General features: G+C 45.2%; 1 protein-coding gene across 1 annotated transcript in view; it reads right to left on the bottom strand.

Moving 5' to 3' along the window:
- Positions 1–236: 236 nt before the first annotated feature.
- LOC119388916 (kynurenine aminotransferase-like) overlaps positions 237–19970 on the bottom strand; it is a 43952-nt gene continuing 24218 nt past the window's right edge. The window contains exons 6-12 of the mRNA XM_037656275.2: positions 18673–18793; positions 16904–16980; positions 15309–15398; positions 10642–10828; positions 3650–3720; positions 2448–2534; positions 237–398 (exon numbers count right to left, since the gene is read on the bottom strand). Coding sequence (XP_037512203.1) covers positions 342–398; positions 2448–2534; positions 3650–3720; positions 10642–10828; positions 15309–15398; positions 16904–16980; positions 18673–18793 — 690 coding nt within the window. The 3' untranslated portion in view covers positions 237–341. The remainder of the gene's footprint in view (positions 399–2447; positions 2535–3649; positions 3721–10641; positions 10829–15308; positions 15399–16903; positions 16981–18672; positions 18794–19970) is intronic.

The raw sequence follows: 19970 nt of genomic DNA, 5'->3' as shown, positions 1-19970 counted from the left end.
CGTTGGAAGCGCAAGAATGCAGTTGGTTGTCGTTATTTCGAAAGAAGAAAAAATCATGAATATTTGTTTCGGATAAACATGACCGCTTTCCTTCGTATTCTTTAGAGGAGTTTACGGTTTATGCTTAACACTAAGAAATCTTAAAATCAATAGTAGTTTGCATTGCATTGTACAGCGTGATACTAATTAACGAATAGTCGCCGAGAAATCTCATGTTGCTTGAGGGTGTTCCATGTGAACAAGGGCAAGACAATATTTATTCATCCCTCGCATCAAATTTCCACCCTCTCCCCCTTCATTAATTTCGTTAAATAAACGCCACCAACTTCTTACTGGACTAATCACAAAGTCTTCAGCTCCATCAGAATATCTGCAGCCTTCTGAAGAGTAGAGTCGTCCTTAAAAAAGAAAGTGAACAAAAAAAAAAAAACAAACACACGTTAGTGTGCAAGAGCATAGCAGGCGCGCTACCATAGTCATTGCTTGTGCAGTCATTACGTGCTGATTAGGATTCACGATAGATATATTATACTTTGGGTATGTACTATACTTTGTCGCTATATCTGCTCATGAAGTGTTGTGCTCATAAATGGCCATAATTACCAATAGCAATACTTCTCTTGTCTATGTAGTATTGCATGCTTTATATCACCCAATTTGACAGCGTGCGTAAGAATAATTAATTCGGGTAGTTTTAAAAAAAAAAAACCATGAACGATTTTCAGATAGCACACATTCAAAAGATTATATCCGCTAAAATTGCCTTTAGAATTGAGATCGTTTTCAAGCTTTAGTGTTATCAAGTTTGTCAGCACTGCCTTAAACAAAGAGAAAAAAAAGAGGGGAAAATACAGCAGACTGCTTCTATCAATGTCACATTCAATGCGCATAGCAGTATTTTTGACGCCGTGCTTCTTAAATTGTTTATCTGTGACTTTGATTTACTTATCAGCGACACGCTCGATTGAACGGCAGCTGTCAGCGTAGTGAAAATGCCTAGTCTACCAACACGCTGGCTTGCATGAAGAAAATTCTTAAAAGGGCCCTGCAACACTTTTCCAAGTAATCGTCTAATAGCTTTATCAGAAGAGCTCATTGTCTCACGAATCGACTGCCGCAGAATAGTTAGAATCCGTCAAGTACGAGCGGAGTTAACGGGATTAGCCGCACGCTTTAAGCGCTTTCTCTCTCTTTTCGTACAAGCGAGCGCGCTGAAAGCTGCGCAGGGAGGAGGATGACAAGGGGCCAAGAAGATGCGCCCCTTCGTTAGCGCGCTTCATGACCTTGAGAACTTTCTTATAATTTTTTCTTCGAACGCGTGGCTTACTTTCAGTGTGATCACGAGCGCGCGCGCGCGGGCACGTGGTGCCATCCCGCGGCGGCCATGGTAACTATGCAGCTCGCCATGCTGAAATCGGCCAACGGCCGTGAACTTGGGTATATGAAATCATTTGTAGGGAGAAGAGGGAGCGATTTCTAGCTGACTTTGAGAATTAATTGTAAATTCCAGGCCGCGTGCAGCGCTATAATGTTTTGCTCGCGTGTTCTCAGGAGCCTCGACTACCGATGGGCAGCTTTTTCTGACCATGCTGAAAAGGTGTTGCAGGGTCCTTTTAAGGAAACCATCAGGGCCGTAGAAAATGCGTCAAGCGCTTGAATGCGCTTGCATGCATGCGCGAATTTCCTAAAGGTTCTCTTTTCCGGCAAGTGAGGTATGCGCTTTGGCCTGGTGTTTACAGCATCGGACTTTCTTCAGTTCGAAAATTTGTTCTAGACTTATGCTTACTCTGCTTCCGCAAGGGTAGTGAACTGAAATAAATCTGGTTAACCTCACTGCCTTACCTTTCTTTAATCTCTCTCTTTCGCTCTCTTTAATGCCTGTGTGGTTCAAACATTCAAGCAAAGCACAGATGAATTGCCCTTCACTTGATCAAGTGTCTTTTGTTGAAAGGTTTCTCGTTAGAGCATTTCACTTTCGTGTTGGACGCGCCATGCTTCTTTTTTTGTGCGCTTTTGCGTGTGTGGAGTTTTTTTTTTTACTTCTCTTTCTAACTCTGCTGCGTCTAGAACATCCATACCGGCGATATGTCAAACGAAAATTCGAATGTTTCGCGGAAATGAAGAGCAATTTTACGAGTTTCTCTGGATTACTTCGCAGTAATGTATAGTCTTCGATGGAGATAATTTTCTTATCATCCCAACAATAACAATAAGTCGACGGCGCTATATCTGGTGGTGAAAGACAAAAGAAACAAAACGAGGAGATTAGAAAAAGTGACAAGTGGAGTTTGTTTTCGCCTTCTTTAACCAACTTGAGATGTTTCGATGAAATTTGGAGTTGTCAGTGACGTTATACAATAATCATTCTGCTGTCAACGGTGTCCGCCCAGGAAACTGTATATTTCGCACTCGAAAGTTTACAACCATTCAATATTCTGCGTTGTTACCTTGGCAAAGCAGAACCGTATCAGATATTGAGCAAGATGCTTGCTGTTCACGCTGTAGAAGGCGCCTGGAGGGATGCCCAAAAGTTTCTGAAATAAAGTATGCTACAATATGACAGGGTCGCCACGTGAACTGAAATTTTTAACCGGCACCTTTCCGCTTCCGGCTATATTACTTGTTTTAGTTTCATTGTTAGAGGACTTTGCAAACAGAGAACCGTGTGGAACTTGTAGGTCAATAAATTATGGTTATGCCAGGAGGCCGTCATTAGCTGCATGAGAGATAGCAATGTATTGGTTGTTAAATAAAAAAATATCCTTCTTTAAATATTCGTTTTAAGGCAAATATTGGAAGCTAAAAATTTGACACAATGGAGCTAGATTAAACAATATTTTGAAAATTTATTTATTTATTTATTTATTTATTTATTTATTTATTTATTTATTTATTTATTTATTTATTTCTGCATACTGCCGCCCATCATGATCTATGGCAGGAGTGGCGGCAACACCAGAGGTCAACTGCAGACAAAAAAATCGCTCATTGGTAAAACGCGAGCAAACCCGGGCAATGCATTGCAACGTTCAATTGTTGAAGGAAAGTAGCTATATTTGTACATATCAGTTCTACATTTCAGTGGCAAGAGATTAAGGTTATGCGAGCTACGAGTGCAGGAAGGTTGAGCAAACTTAAAGTATTGATTTAAGCGGGTACAAGGTGGGGAGTTAATTAAGGCGTGCAGAAAATATAAGCTTTCGGTGTGGCGACGTGTTGCCTGTCATAACGACGGTAGATAAAGCGAACAGCTTTCTTTTGAACGGACCCAATCTTGCCAATATAGTTTTTATGAAATGGGTTCCAAATATATATATGCATATTCAAGTACTGGAAAGATTAGTGTTTTGTTTGTGAGTAGCTTGGTTTCTTGAGGGGACACTCATCCTGGAGTGCATGAATGCAGTGCCTGGAGTCCATGATTGCATGCAGTCCAGCCACTCATCCAGATGCTTGTCAAACCAGCGACAAATAATGTCCGCATCTTCTATAAAAAAGCAGGGGCGAGAATTCACAAAGCTTTCTGTTTGTAAGGACCGGAATTCGCTGAAATTTGCTCCTACGATCAATTCAAATGTATGAAGTACTTGTGGACATGGGCTCCCTAATAATTACCAAAAACGAAAGTACGCCAATATAGGATGCTCACTTTTGTCTTACACAGCCACCTCGCGAACAAGTAGTCCTTAGTTTCCCTGCCTTCCAGGTTGATCTTGGGTGCTTAAAAAAAAAGATGTGATTATTACAAATACTTCTGCCTCGTATTCTCAACGCTCACTCACCCCCCTCCCCCCAAAAAGAAAAGCACACATACAAATACATATGAACACGTGTACGCATACGTGAACATGCAGTGTTTTGCCCATTCTGCAGACAAGCAGGTAAAAATGGGAGGGGAAGCTAGTCTCTAAATACGAAATATCATTTCCTCTCCCCACAACAAATTCAACGAAAAATAAAACTAACTAATTTAATGTAGTCTATGGGTACCTGGCTAATAAAATCGGAAAAACGAAATAAAGAAACAAAAACGTCAGTGCGCTCGAGATTTAAAAACTTATAGCTACAACACGTAATATGACATATGCCAAACTTGTAGTATTTCACGGAGCGTCACTTTGCAGAATATATCCTCACAGTATCACGACGTACACATCTAGCGTGACTGTGGCGGCTTAAGTCGAGATCTGGTTGTAGCTGGCCCATGAGATATAGCTGCATTCTTTATTCTAAATATCGACCATAACCACAGTTACAGGAAACCACAGCTACTGAAAACGCGATTGTCCGAAAACCTAAAAGTGAAAAAGAAATTATTTGGGGTCATGCGCGCCGAAACACCGATATTATTGTGAGAAACAAGGCAGGGGAGCACTTGAAATCAATTTTGACCACCTGGGGTTCATTAATGTGCACATAAACCTAGGTACATGGGCGCGCTTCCATTGAGCCCCGATAGAAATGAGGCCGCTCTGGGCGGAAATTAAAACCGCGTCCTCAAGCTTAACATCACAACATCTCAGCTATCAAGCTACTACGGTGAATGTCTGACAATCTCTCACAGGTTCCCTTATAAACGCATTAAAGCATAAGGGCCCAAAGCGAGGCCGGTGCGCACCGCTTCCATTGCTAGCGTCGTGAATGCTAAACGTGTCTGTATCGTCAGGTCACGCATGCGCTCCTGGAATAACCCATTTTGATCCTGCGGAAGGAAGCAACACCGGTGGTTCAGCCTGTTTGATGGGTGCCCCTGGTATTGCGCGAGCCGCTCCGAGAAGAGTTGGACCGCGTCGAACGCGCAGGTATCATCGTCAAAGTCAGCGAACCGACGGATTGGGTATGTCCCTTTGTCGCAGCAAGAAAAAAGGATGGCAAACTTCGCATGTACATTGATCCAAGGCGAATTAACACATGCCTAAAGCGAGAGCACTATCAGCTACCGAAAAGGGAAGACATTGAGGCTGAGCTGATTGGAGCCAAATTGCTCACGCGCCTCGACGCGTACTTGGGTTTTCACCAGATCCCTCGAGATGAGGCCACATCAAGGATATGCACAATTGTAACACCGTTTAGGCGTCACCGGTTCTTGAGACTCCTTCGGAATCGCTTCCGCACCGGAAATATTTCAAATAACTATGAAGAAAATATTTGACCAGGCCCCAGGTGTACGTACATATATCGACGACATACTTCTATTGGGGAGCACGAGAGAAGAGCATAATCACCACCTCCGTACGATCCTGGATCTAGCAAAGAAGCCCGGCCTAACGTTTAATGAAATAAAATGTCCATTCGGGGTTACTCAAATTCACTTTTTGGGCGACCTGATCAGCCAAAACGGAATAAGTCCGAACCCTTCAATGATGTCGCCATTAAACAAAATGTCTCAGCCAATCGACAAAGCTGGCGTGCACAGAATGCTCGCCGTCATTAACTACTTCGGGATATACTTACCTCATCTGGCAGAAAGAACAATGCTACTGCGAAATCGAATCAAGAAAGACACTTGTCTTTGAGTGGTTTGAAAACCACTCCAACGAGTGGCAAGCTGCCTGGCGTATACTGAGCAGTGCGCCCCTGCTAGTTATATTTGATCCGACCCGAGAAATCAAAATTTCTTCTGACGCGTCCAAGAATGGTATCGGCTCGGCCCTGCTTCGGCGGTATGGTGACAGTTGGCGGCCGGTCGCCTATGTTTCACGCACAATGACCGAGGCGAAACAAAGATACGCCCAAATAGAAAAGGAGACGATGGCGATAAGCTTCGGGTGCGGAAAATTTTTTCACTTCGTCTACGGTCGCAAGTTTGTTATTGAAACCGATCACAGACCATTGATAGCCATCTCTTCTAAAGCCATTACAGACACGCCGCCAAGACTTCAGCGTTTTCCTTGCGCTTATTAAGATACGCTTATGTTCTTCACTTTGTCCCAGGGAAACAACTGCTCTTGGCAGATATGCTATCCACATCGTCGCCCGGCTCTCCCAACCGCATGGATGACTTCACAGATGACGTCGACGTACAAGCAGTGGGCGTGGCTTCAGAATTGGTGCGCGAGAAAATGTTGAGCGTGAAAATTGGTGAGCAAGACAGACTAGCAGAAGCAACAGCCGCTGACCCAGACTTGCAAATTGTGTTGCTCTGCCTTAGGAATGGCGAAGAAATTACTGGCGCGATAAAACAGATTACCCCTGAGTTACCAGAAGTACAAGGCAGTTTGATGAAGGAACCAAAGGTTGTTATCCCGAAGGCCATAAGAGCTGAAACGCTTACTCGTATTCACGGACGCTTAGGCATAAATAAGTGCAATTAAAGAAAGAGCCAGTCGCTTCGTTTTCTGGCCAGGACTGAGCGGGGACATCGAAAATATTGTCATGGAATGTGCCGTTCGTCAAAAATACGCATATAGGCAGCCCAGTGAACCTATGGTACTTAGACAGATCCCAAGGCATGCCTGGTACTATGTTGGTGTTCATCCCTTCATGTACGGCGGGGACTCCTATTTATGTGTGTTTGATGCGCTCTCAAACGTTTCGGAAGTCGAGAAGCTATCTGACACAAGAAAAAACGCCAGGCCTGCGCTGAAACCGCAGCACAGTCACAGCGAATGCTGGAAGAGCGGCATTTCTAAAGCACCGTTGTAAGTTCTCTTGGGGCTAGTAGTACAAGTACTCTAACAAGGTGCCCACTACGCCATAAATCACAATCTTTGTGAAGTTGGGAAGCACCTACTAAGCCATTATCCGTCATTCTGCGGAGAAGCAAGGCACCAGCTACACGTCTGTAAGCATTATGTGCACTTTGTTGACGCGACGACTGATGACGATGAAGAATTATGGCTCATACCTTTGTAATGAGTTGGAAGCTTTAAACGGCCCACCAGTTATGTAATTTGCATTAGGTGACGCCCGGTCGCTATGTCCCTCTCCCGCCATGCTGTATAACATACGTTGACATGGGAGAGAGAGGTGGGGGGGGCGAAGAATTTTACTGAGACCCCGAGGAAATGGATCATGCGCTTATGGGCTTCCTTGGCAACCAATACAAGTGCACTTGCGAGGAACCCACTATGCTATCAACCATTGTAATTTTTGAGGAGTAGGAAAGCAGGTACTATGCCATTTTTCGTTATTCTATGGAGAGCCGTGGTACCTGCTAAACGCATGCAAGGTATTATGCGCACTTTGTTGATGCTGTGCCTGATGACGATGAAGAATTATGGCGGAGCCCTTTGTAATGGGTTGGAAGCATTCAACAACCTTCTCTGCGAAGGTCTTCTAAGATACAGCCTTCCTGCTTTACATGGCATGTCACAAACCAACATACAAGCGCTGACTGGAGCTCAAGCGAAAGCCCTGAGAGTGTGCCTTGGCCTACCAAAAAACACATCAGGTATTGGAACCCTTGCCGAAAGCAGACGCCTATCAGCTGCAGTGCTTCTGCGGCAGGAGTTTCTTCGAGTTCACTTGCGTTATGCCACCAGGGTGCCGGGTCATCCGCTTGCTTCAGACAGGGGTCTTGTGGTGCGGAGCTTGCTCCCGCTGCATTACCAAAGGGCATCAATGCCTACGGAGCCATCGTGGAAAATTCCTTGGTGGTCAATAATCACTTTTGTGCCTGGGTTCAAGAACAAGAGACGTACACCCGGACCAGCACTAACATATTTCACCGTACAGCACGTGGAAAACAATTACAGGGCTCACCGTCATATCTACACTGATGGCTCTGTTACACCTACATCGTCTGCAATTGGTGTCTGGATTCCATCTGCCAATGTCACCATCTCTGCCACTCTTAGTCACCGTACTTCATCTACAGCGACTGAACTGGCTGCACTACGGGCTGCTTTTAATTACATTGTAGATCAGACAGCTGAGTCTTGGGTCATCTTCACCGACTCAAGAGCGGCGCTGCAGTCTCTGAAGTCTCCACGCCCGCAGGACCAACTCGTCATGGACATCAAATATCTATGCAACAAAGCCTGCGACCTCCATCACCGCATTGTTCTGCAGGGGATACCTGCCCACTGTGGAATACAAGGCAACGTCCAGGCTGATGACGCTGCCAAAGCTGGACATGACGCCTCGAGAGAAATCATCGAGATACCTTTCTCGAGAAAAGATGCCGCGACACCCGTATCGGCACACGCTTGGCGGCTCCAGCGATCTCTCTGGACAGATGCTAATCACCAGTATGGACCACTTTACAAGATCGACCCATCGTGTAACTTCGATATGCCGCGAGACCTAAACAGACAAGATGAAACATGCTTGCACCGCATCAGGCTAAACGTCGCATACACCAACTACTTCAGGAGCAAGATTAAGCTGTCGTACTCACCAATGTGCGTCCAATGTAACGTCCAAGAAGATCTACATCACGTTCTTTGTGAATGCAAGCGATACGCAGTTGCGACATGTTCTGAGTCCATGGCAAAGCAGCACCTGTGCGCTACGTGCCACGAAGGCGTTGTTGACCTTCTTGCGGGCCACGAGCCTGAACGAAACTTTGTAAACTTGTGTGACTGTATGTGTTATGTGGTTATCACTGTATATGTATATCATAACCGTCACCCAGCACCTGGAGTAGCATGTCAGGCGAACAGCCAGGCAAACATCTCCAGCTTCATTAAAATGTTTATCTCTCTCTCTCTTCTCGTTGCGCAATTCGCATTGTGTGACGCCTGGTTACAGAATTCGCGTTGTGCGACACTTGGTGCTTATTTTACTCTTCTACCACGCTATACGGCATATGGTAATGTGGTTCCTTCCCGACATGAAGCCTGTATAGGACCTTTTTGCAAAGCAGTTTCAAGCACAGGCATGGCGCAGAGGTTGAATTCTGGGCTCCCACGCAGAGGGCCCAGGTCCGTACCTCGTTCCAACCTGGAATTTTTTGTTTTTTTTTTATTTCGAGCGATAGGACAACTACGGCGCAAAATAACAGCTTTCGCTGTAAAACTGTCATAAGTAAACTTCGAATGGAAGCATGTACCGATAACGGTCCCCAGTTTTCATCTCATGAATTTACCCGGTTCTCAGACAGATACGACTTCAAGCAAGAGACGTCAAGCCCAAGATTCCTGTAGTCCAATCGTCTCGCCGAGAAGGGTGTCCAAATCGTCTAAAGGATCATGAAGAAAACAGGTGAAACGAGGGAGGACTTCTGGCTCAGTCCGCTCTGCTATCGCTCTACTCCGCTTGAAGAAGGCCGCTCCCCGGGAGAATTGCTGCAAGGCAGAAGGTTACGTACTCGGCTGCCAGACTTCTGACCGGGCCCCAGTGAGCAAGCGCTTAGGCGCCAACCTCAGCAATCGTTAAAGAGAAAACCCCTGCCGGAACTAGCCACACGTAAATAGAGCGCGAGGAAGTTTTCCAGGCGACGTTGCCTGGAAGGTCATCGCCGTCACAGGCAACCGCAAATGCGTCGTCATTTCAAGCAACGGCAGCTGCTTCACAGTCAACAGCGCAGCTCACGCAAGCGGTGCCAAGGCGGTCCACCCGGCGAAGACAGCAGCCAAATCGTCTTCATTATGACTGGGATTTCAAACAAAAAACTCGTATCTTACTCTCAACTTCTAACATTATATCGGGGGAAGATGTATCGTCAGGTCGCACATGCGCTGCTGGAATAACCCCTTTTGTCAACATAACGCGTGTCTGTTATCTAGCAGTCAAACAACGCTATATATAGCTGTGATCGACCATGAACAAAACAGTTCTCGTTCTTGTTGCTTCCATGCTGTGTGTTCGTGACTGCTCACCGGAATATTGTCGGTTCTTATATACCACATGATGGGAACCCTGTACAAAATATATTTAATGTATTCCACGTGACGTCGGACTGGTGCTGCCGACGCGGACGTGGCCCGCCTCGGCCTAAAAAACCGAGCTTCAGGACTGTTTTCAATAAAGTTATTCAATCAATCAATCAATCAATCAATCAATCAATCAATCAATCAATCAATCAATCAATCAATCAATCAATCAATCAATCAATCAATCAATCAATCAATCAATACACGTAACGTGTCCGGTGCCTGACGGTGGATTTGTCTTTAGTTTTTCTAAAACGGCAGGTGATGCGGAAATAACACGCAGTTTGTGCGGCGCCGAAAAGGCCACTTCCACACCTGAAAGTTGGGGAAAAAGCAAATCAAGTGATCTTAATTTGATTCTTTCCAGGATATGTATATACTTCTCCTGTGTCATAGTTTGTTAGTTGAATGTCAACGCTTGTCCTCTTCATTTACTTTTAGTTATTGTCTTCGTATGAGTTAACAAGTTGTGATGTTTCTTGAACTGGTACAGCGTATCACGGAGAAAAGAAGAAACAGCCGAGCCGGCCAGACGAAAGGACAGAGCGCTACATGGCGCTCTACGACAGACCGGAACATAGCGCTCTGTCTGGCTGGAGCGGTCGTTTTTTTTTATTTCTTTTCCTGATGCGCTGTACCAGTTCAACTACGACAAACCAACTTGCCAAATCTTCAACACTCGGGATGTTTTCCTTGATTTTTTCTCCTCTCTCTCTTTGTGTGCCGCGTAGTATATACTGTATACAAACAGTAGACAGTCACACCGTCCTGGGCAGGCGACTTCCACTAACTCTTAACAACCACTCGTACACATCATGCTTACCGAGCGAGGAGAAGTTGCAGACAAGGAAGTATCCGGCCTGGGGCACTGTGGGCACCAATCCAACAGCACTGAGAGAGGCGCACATGAAATCCCGCTTCCGCTGAAGAGTACGAGACAGGTCGCACCAGTAGCTCGCGGACTCGGTGTCGCGCTCCATCACTTTCTCCAGGCTCACTGCAATCGCCTCCTGTGGCGCGAGGTGAAATAGAATGAAACACTAGTTGCACAATCATCTCAAACAGGGGAAGAAGAAGTGTCTTTCCGTTTGCCTATGAATCTCTCGCGCCACTAACGAACGTGCACAGAATTTATCATACTTAGAAGACACGCCAGAGCGTCACAAGCGAATACATGACAACCTTGAGCAAGGCTGCGAAATCAAAACCAAAGTTCCAACGAGGCGGGCTTTGAAGCAGTGGCCTCCTACAAATTGTCCCACTTGTCTTTTCAGCTCACGCGACGAAGACTGCCGGCTCGTTTCATCTGTGCTTGAGCGACGTTTGTTGGCAGCGCTCGCGCGCTTTCACTCGCAGACAAAACGTACGACGCGCGGGACGATGTTATCGATTTGGACTTTACACTGAACATGACGGCGACGGCGACGACAAAAATGCGCTGGGGTGTCCATACTATCGAAATAATGATAGTACTGCAATACGTGTTGGCTTTCTTGAATATGGATTTTAATAAATATAGAAAACAGGCTTTTTATGCGTATGGATTTTTATGTCATTTTTATGTATGGTGTTAGCTTGTATAATGCGCTGTTTTGCCACATGGAATGTCATATACTGTTGTATTTTCATGCGGATGTACGTTCGAATTTTGTGAAAATTTTGTGAACATGTGATTTTTACACATTAATCCACTGGCGCTCCTGATTTTTCCTCTATATCTGTCTAAAGCTTTGCATGCTGTTATGACTGGCAGTCGGTGGCATCGCGCTGACCATGAGAATCGGCGGGCGAGGCGTTCTCACACTGCTAGAACACCTGCATCTTTCCTGGAAACGGCGTTCCTGGGACGGCAAAGCCGGAGACAATGGGTCACCTGGGTTGGACTTGGTATGCTGCCGAAACGATATGACCTGCATATTTGGACAGGAGTCGCCGCAGACCCTTTTCTGCCTTCGGGGAAGAATCGGAGGAGCAAGCACGTTCTGCCTTCGGGGAAGAATCGGAGGAGCAAACATGTTCTGCCCTTCGGGGAATAGAAGAGCCCGAGGAACTTGTTGTCCTGCTTCCCCCACCTGCGTGCCGTCGACCACCGGACCCTGGCTGCTTCAAGAGTGCAACGACCCCTCGGCGACAGTGAAATGGACTGTGCCATGGTGGGAGGTGTCGTGTGTGTGATTGGTGGTCATCAAGAAGGAGGAGCCAAACTGAGGGGTTAAAACGACGGTGCTGAGTGAGAAATGGGGCTCTGAGCCCTCGGTAACAGGCTCATCCAATTCGCTCGTAGCTGAACTCTGACCTTGTCTCGATGTAATTGAGTGTACGAAATGTGCCAGTAAACTTGTTATTGTTTTCCCAACTTGCTAGCAGCATTTCCTCAACCCGGAGACTCGACTACACTACCAAACGGAGTCCGAGTACGACGCTGCCCTATCGTAGCAACAGCATGGTTGCCGAGGAGGGACGGATCCAAATACCCAGGCACGACAATGCATATACAAAAGTTCCAACTACTGCCTGGTTGTTCAACAAGTGCAGTGTGATTAGAGCAATAAATTGTACACTATGTTTAACAAGTTCGTTCGACATAAATTGAATTGAAATGAAATAAAAAATATAGGTAGTCAAAATTAACCTCGTGTCTCTAGTACACAGCCGCTCAGTCATATCGTGGTTGTGGTACGTAAAACCCCGGGATTTTTTTTTTCATATTCATCCTGTCGAAGCAAAGCAGATTCGTCCATAGAAAATCTATTACTTTATGGGACGCCATGTTTACAGGTGTTCAGCCAAATATGTTTTTTTTAATGTGGTATGACAGGATATTATTTACATATATTTGATCCAGACATATCATGCTTACTTTCGTTTTTTCTTGTGGATTATCGCGATGACGTCATCTTCAGGATGGCAAAAATGAAATGACGTTCATACCAACTAATATTTATGAAAAGAATGGACTCATTCACACTCACGTGCGCTATTTCATGTTCCTCCCCCCGGCAACTGATACTCACCAAAGTTCACTCGTGTGCATAATTCTTTTTATTCACGCTTACCGGCCCGTACTCACGTTAACCCTTTCGGCCCTGGCGGTGTCAATTGACACCACCACGGAACATTTCCCCTAGCACCTCAGAAATGAAACCAAAACTGCTCATTCTCGGGGAAATACTTTTTCAATGATCCCCACTGTGATTGACATTAAAGTTGCGACATCTTTGCTGAGCTGGAAGCCACAAAGAAGAAGAAGCTTGACCGAAGTCATGGGTGACGACGAGGCGGGTCAGCTGAGGCGGCTAAGCGCCGTTTTTGGGACGTCGTACAGAAGCTGTTTCAAGGAGTATCACGCTGAAAATTGAGACGTGGTTCACATTTTGTGTGCTCTAGTGAGTAGCAGAAAGAAAGAAACCATTATTCTAATTTCACAACAACTGAGCCCCGATGACCTAATTTGATTATATGCGAATTAATCCATAAATATTTGCACCACTGGCTCGATTTTTCGTTTTTGATCTTCTGAGGTCCTACCTATTAGGAAAACGCGCACAAAAAAGGTCTCCAGCCAAAATAAAAAATCCAGGGCTGAAAGGGTTAACATGATCGCGCCTACTCCCACTTATATATTAGGTTCCGTCACATATGCACTTCCGTTGACTCTTAGCGACCTCTTGTGACTCACGTTCATACTTACACCTACTTAAGTACGCCGCCATTGCCTTTCGTTCGTACTAACAATCGCAGTACTTCATTGCAGGACTATGGAAGCTGCAGGACTACTTAGCCAATGGGAAGGGTGAAAGCTCATGTGGATATGTTCTTTCCCGTCACGTCGTTTGCTCAGCGTTTCCTCACCATCGTCCCGATGCGTGCTTCCTTGGTGTGCTAATGCAAGACAGGTTCTGCAGAGATGTAACCATAGGCTGCGTTCGCATGATTGCGACAGAGCAGCTTTGCTTTATCTCAGCAGTGCTTTTCTCTTTCTCAGCAGCGCCTTGCAGCGTATTTAGCCGACAGTAGGAGACCAACGCCCTTCTCAACTCATTCATAGTGTCGTATCATCCGCACGCTAGTCACCTGCTAACCAAACCACCTTTACCACTCGGCCTCGATTTGTAGGCCTAGCAGCGTCAAAAAAAAAAAAAAATCACAGCATATCCACGGAGTGAATGATGATGAGTGGGCGAAGCTGCGGAGGTTCATCGGTAAACCGTGAATCTTCCGTGAATTCTGCCCAGTACATCATCACCGACGTGAGATCGGGCGCGTTTATACTAAAGGTTCGATGAGTTATGACGACTTGCAGCTCACTTTAATTTTACATGTACACTGTGAATTTTCATTGTTTAGAAAACCATTGCTTTAGAAAACATCTGGCGTCTTTCGTTAAGCAGCTGGCGTCTTTTCGTTTTGCTTTAGAAACATCTGGCGTTCTTTCGTTTTGCTTTTAGAAAACATCTGGCGTCTTTCGTTGGTTTATTTCATCAATCAACGGCGTTTTGAACAAAATTTTTATTGTTTAATCACGCACAGGAGAAATCTCACCAGGCACTACCTTGGAGGTAAACAATGGCTGTTAATGGGAATGAGAGACAGAAGAAGTCGGCATTTAGCTAACACTTACACTTCTACTTCTACTAACGTTTCCTACTGGAACATGCCAATGGCTGCTAATGGGGAATGAGAGACAGAAGAATTCGGCTTTTAGTTAACGCGCACGCTGCGAATTTTTTATTGTTCAACAACGCACAGGAAAAATCTCCCACCGGCACCACCTTGGAGGTCAAGATCTGGTACTAGCGTTACGACTGGTTACGCACTACGACTACTACGACTACGAGGGACGAACGGGTGCCGCCTTGAGGAGCTTCGCCCCTAAAAACCTGACCTGAATAATAACGGCAAGACATACATGACACTTTAACCTCTGCGTGGGATGACATGAAGAGATGGCTGATTTCACCGTTTACTTCTTGCTATAGAAGCGGATAGCATGTAGCAACTGCAGATTCGTATCGAATCAGTCAGTTGCATCTGCACAGGGACGCGACTCTGCGGGTAGAGAAAGATATTAGCGCACACGCTCACCTTAGTTCTTGTCTGTAAATCTTCTTCTTTATGCCTTTTTTGGGCAGTTTCGTTTCAGTTTTTACATAAGCGTGGCGCAGGAATGCTGTTACTACCATAACGAAAGTGGGAGTAGGTAAAGGCGTTTACTTTATTTTACGATAGTAACACTGTTATTGTGACGCGAAAGTCGAGGGCCCCAGTCAAGTACTCCAGGTGTTGAGTACCTGGAGTACTTGGCATGGAGCTAAATAAAGCAAACAAACGGTATTGCCGACAGCCGTCAACGAATGAGGCCGCGGCTGCGAGGAATTGGGCCTGCGACAATGTAGCCACTGAGCAACATTGAGGGGTAGAACGTAAGCTTTTTAATCGTAGCACGGCCCGGATAGTTAAGCAGAGCTTTAGGGTTCCAAAGCAACTCACCTGAAGGAGGGTACTGAGAGCGTAGACGCAGGTTTGGTGAACAAGCTGCAGACCTCTGAGCAGATGTCGTGGACCGTAGGCCCAGCCGATCTGCGCGAAAGTCGTATTAACTCCATAGCGGTAACAAAAGCTCACAAAATTTAACAGTGCGCACTCCTCTGGCTCATTCACGCATCCTCCCATGAACGCTTCGCCACTCATGAGAGTATATCATGAGTGGCGAGCGTTCCCTCACCCATCACTCACTGGCTCATTCTATCACACATATGCCTTAACATATTCGACTACTATAGCGTGTTGAGCCACAGATGATCACACACGTAAGATTGAGCCACATGACACTGTACGCACTATACACAAGGATTTATATGCATCCATAAGGGCAATGGGTTAACAATGAAACACTCAAGTTCAAGTTCACTCAAAGGAAATCCGAGAATGAACACAAATAACGCCTTAATTACGGGGGACATTTAATTTAAAAATTCAATTTTGTTTCTCCCACAAAGAAAACTGTTTCGTACTTCGAAGTTTTATTCAAGTTCACTCGTCAGTGCCTTAGATACTCCAATTCAACAATATAAATTGGCTGTGATTCGGATTTTCCCTCACATATTCTATATGTACACAATAAGCACCATTACGCAGACATAAGCACACTATACATTTGGTGATCACGTTTACGCGCTGCCACTAGCCACCAACGCCCATTTTTTTGGCTCAGACTGGCACCTGGAGAACAATTTCGAAAGTTAGTACAGTGGAACTTCCATATAACGAGCGCAGATATAACGAATTATCAGGTGTAAGAAAGTAAACTTAGAACGTTTCTCTTCTGTGTATCAGCGTCCAGGAAATATATTATCATAGCGTATATCGAGTATAACAAAGGCATCTGGCTGTAGGATGTGATTTACGTTCTAACTGGGATCGATACTCAAATGGCTTTGAGACGTGCTTAACAGGAAACCTAACCAGGAATGATGGCAGCAGGTAAGAAGGTTTGTAACCGCTTTGAGGAGGAAGTCCACATTTCATGGCCAAGCATAAAAACCTCGTATTCTGAGTGTTAACGCATTCGGTTTTCCTATGAAGCAAGCTCACAGCTTAACTTTATTTGGCTGGAGAGATGGAGTGTTGTGATTCAGTTTCGTATTTTTCCCTTCACACGAAAGAGAGGCGCAATAAGAAAATTATACGGCAATGAATAGCTTGATGGGATACCCCTTGGACACACTCGTGAGAATTTTCGTCATCGCTTTGCAATTTTTGCGTGTCGTGTTGTTTTTCCTTTTGTGATCACTCCTTCTGTGCTATACAACCTGTAGTCCTTGAACAAGCTAGAACTCTGCAAACGAACGCATCTGTCCTTCACCCGTCCGCGCCAGCAGACCGTATACTATCTCTATTCAGTGCAGACGGATACAAAAATAAATAAGGCTTGTTATGGGTTATCGATAGATATATCCCTCCTTATATCGATGTGTGACTTCTGCGTGTACATGTTTGCGCAATGAAAGTGTGACAATGCGCAAGAAATAACAAAAAAAAGCAAGTGTCCTGGAGCAAATGATTGCGATAAACAGTCTACCAACCTTCCAGCCAGTGACGCTGAAGCTCTTTCCAGCACTTCCAATAGTTATAGTCCTTTCCCACATACCAGGGAGAGTGTCTAGGACGGAAGAAATAATACATGCTCACACTGAACAGCAATAGTGATGTTCATTACAGGGAAGCTTCGAAGTTACAAATGCTACATGCTATGCGTTAGACCAGGGGTCTCAAGCTCACCTCTGCTAGCGGGCCGCAGTCAGGAAACGCTTCAAACTAGTCCCGTCTGTGTAATTCATGAACATACTTATAAAGGGAATAAAAATGAAATAAGACGTGAAGACAAACATGTGCGGGCCGGGCCCCGTGCTTGAGATCCCTGCTCTAGACGAACCAAACTATAGGCAAAGTGTATGGGTATGTGTGTGCGTATATATATATATATGGTTGCGTCCAGGCCCGTAACCCTAGCCCCCCCCCCCTTCCCGGAAATTTCGGTGAAGTATGTGTTTTTACCAAAAAAAAAATAAAAATACGTGTTTTTCTCAAAAGTCAAGGTTTTCAGGAAGTGCCCTCCCCCCCCCCCCCCCCCCCCCCCGAGAAAAATTCCTGGCTACGGGCCTGGTTGCGTCATATGCACACTGTACTTTTCCTGGGTAGTTTCAGGTGCTAAGTAGTGGCTGGAGGCAAAGTGTGTTTTCTGCGACGCTCGTGGGGATCTTGCCTCGACAAATGCTTTCGATGCGGCGTACACATCGAAAGCATTATGCGCGAATGCAGCGTTCTACGCGAGTTTCGTTGTTTTGTTGTCTTTTGAAAAAATATATATTTATATTAATAAATCCTGCGTTAATTGATGGGGCAAATGTAATGTCAAAGCGTACCTATTTGCAAGCATGTGTTGCGGAAAGAAACTGTTGCGACAAACTGAATGGTCGTGGTCATTTGTGCTAAACGTACTATGAGGTTCTGTAGTATAGGCATACGCACAGTTATTCCACACACTGCTTCTTCCGCAAGATGTTGATGGCCAACACTCAACATCGTCAACAGTCAACATCAAGTTAAGTTGATGCGTTGGATAAAAGTTTTATATTTGAACCTAATGACGAAGTTTCAATAAGCTTGAATGGGAAATAAAATGGGGGGGGGGGAGGGGTTCCAGGCTAATAATATACCTAATTTAATAATATATGGTGCTTTAATAGGTACGTTCCTGATATATTTGGCGATATGGTTCGGCCATATCGCCATATATATATATATATATATATATATATATATATATATATATATATATATATATATATATATATATATATATATATATATATATATATATATATATATATATTCACCGTATTGCATGCGTTGAATGCCAACGAATGGCAGAGGGGCAATGTAAAAAGTTCTACGCCATGGTTGACTCACAAATGGTCTATTTTTTATTGCTCCGGAATATAGGTAATCGGCGTAGCAATCATGAGCATCTGCGTCAGTCATGTTCTAGGTAAGTTCAGGTGCGCACACACAAGCACCAGTACACACAAGCACAGGAAAGATTCGCGCACGGAAGTGCTCTTAGAAATTCGCCATCTGACGGCTACAGCCATCAATATGAAACAGCCGCAAGCAGTGGAGTAGGCTCAAATTTGTTTTACGTGGGGGCCACGCATGCAAGTATGGTCGACCGGCATTTTGTGTTCTGTATTCCATGTAAGAAGGAAATTTTGAGGGGGTGGGGGCACGCGCCCGGTGTGCCACTCCCTGACTACGCTACTGGCCGTAAGCGAGAGCAAATGCGCAGACTTACTCATCCTGATGTGTTTGGCGCCTTCATAGACTATCCATTCATAAACCTCATCTATGAGACAGATGACATTGTGTTTCCTACAGAGATGTGCGATCATTTCGAGTTCTTCCCTGGAGAAAACCTTCAGAGAGGAAAAGAAAGAAATTTTACAAAAAAAAACATAGTGACATCATCATGACGTCACTATGACGTCGCATAATTCGACGTCACATTATGACGTTATCACATGGCATCGTCGCTTGGTCAAAGGTAGGCCGATCACGATCACGGAAGCAGGGCAACTACAGGTGAGGCGCACAAAGCTTCCAGTGGGGCACGGGGGAGGATCAGTACATCGACTCAGAGGAAAAAGAAGAAACAAATGGCTTTCGCCTTCGAGTCGTCTTATGCATTGCGCTGCAGCGACTCCGGCCGAGGGATTTGCCTGTATCTTCGCTCAATGCATAAAATATTAGCCCATTGCTGAATAGAACCAATTAAAAATTAAGTGACGTCTGACGCGAGCAACTTGCAAGGCAGCCACAGTATATATCAAACCACTTCCAAGATATGTGACTGCAATGCTAGGACCTTTCGCAGGCAGACTGCAACATTGACCGCCTCCGTGAAGAGGCTGTCATCGCTTTCACTTTTGCTTTTTACATCGAGGGCGCCCAGGAAACTCACGTGAACGCTTGAAAAGAGAGTAGAGATGTTGATTGCGCTGGGAATGAAAGCGTGTTATCACGAGCTTGGGCTGGGCCACAGACGGCGTCGGGCCGGCGTCTCCCTGGTGACTGTCGATATAAAGGGCGTTCCACGTAACTTTATCTAAAACGCGCCTTTCATTTAGCCAAATGTAACGCGCGTCGGAAGCGAATTGAACCAAACACGTACATTTCGCTCAGGCTATCTTTAAGATTGGATTGGATTGGATTGGAAGAAGTTTATTAACAAAGTCCGGAGGCGTGTGCCTTAGCACACGGCGGGCCGCTCCCACGTCGGGACAGTCAGGCCGAGACCATCTTTAAGATGAAAGCCCTAAATATCGATATTTAAATGTCTTGTGAGGTCGAAAACAAATGGTCAAAAAGAAAAAGAGAGAAGCGAGCATGCCAGCTACGCGCGCACTTCGTTTACTGCGTCTTTGCGGCGTTAGCTTGAGTAAAACAATTAAAAAAGCACATGATCGCGCAAGCTGCGGGTCTGCTTCGTCGGCTTCGTCTTTGCGGCACTCGTATGAGTAAAAAAAAAATTCGGGGGATGCCTAGAACTTTCTGAAAATTTAAAGGTGAAAGCCATCTTTAACTTTCTGTTGA

The sequence above is a fragment of the Rhipicephalus sanguineus genome, chromosome 1 (assembly GCF_013339695.2).
Source record: "Rhipicephalus sanguineus isolate Rsan-2018 chromosome 1, BIME_Rsan_1.4, whole genome shotgun sequence".
Lineage (NCBI taxonomy): Eukaryota > Metazoa > Arthropoda > Arachnida > Ixodida > Ixodidae > Rhipicephalus > Rhipicephalus sanguineus.
This window is presented reverse-complemented; position numbering and strand designations above follow the sequence as displayed.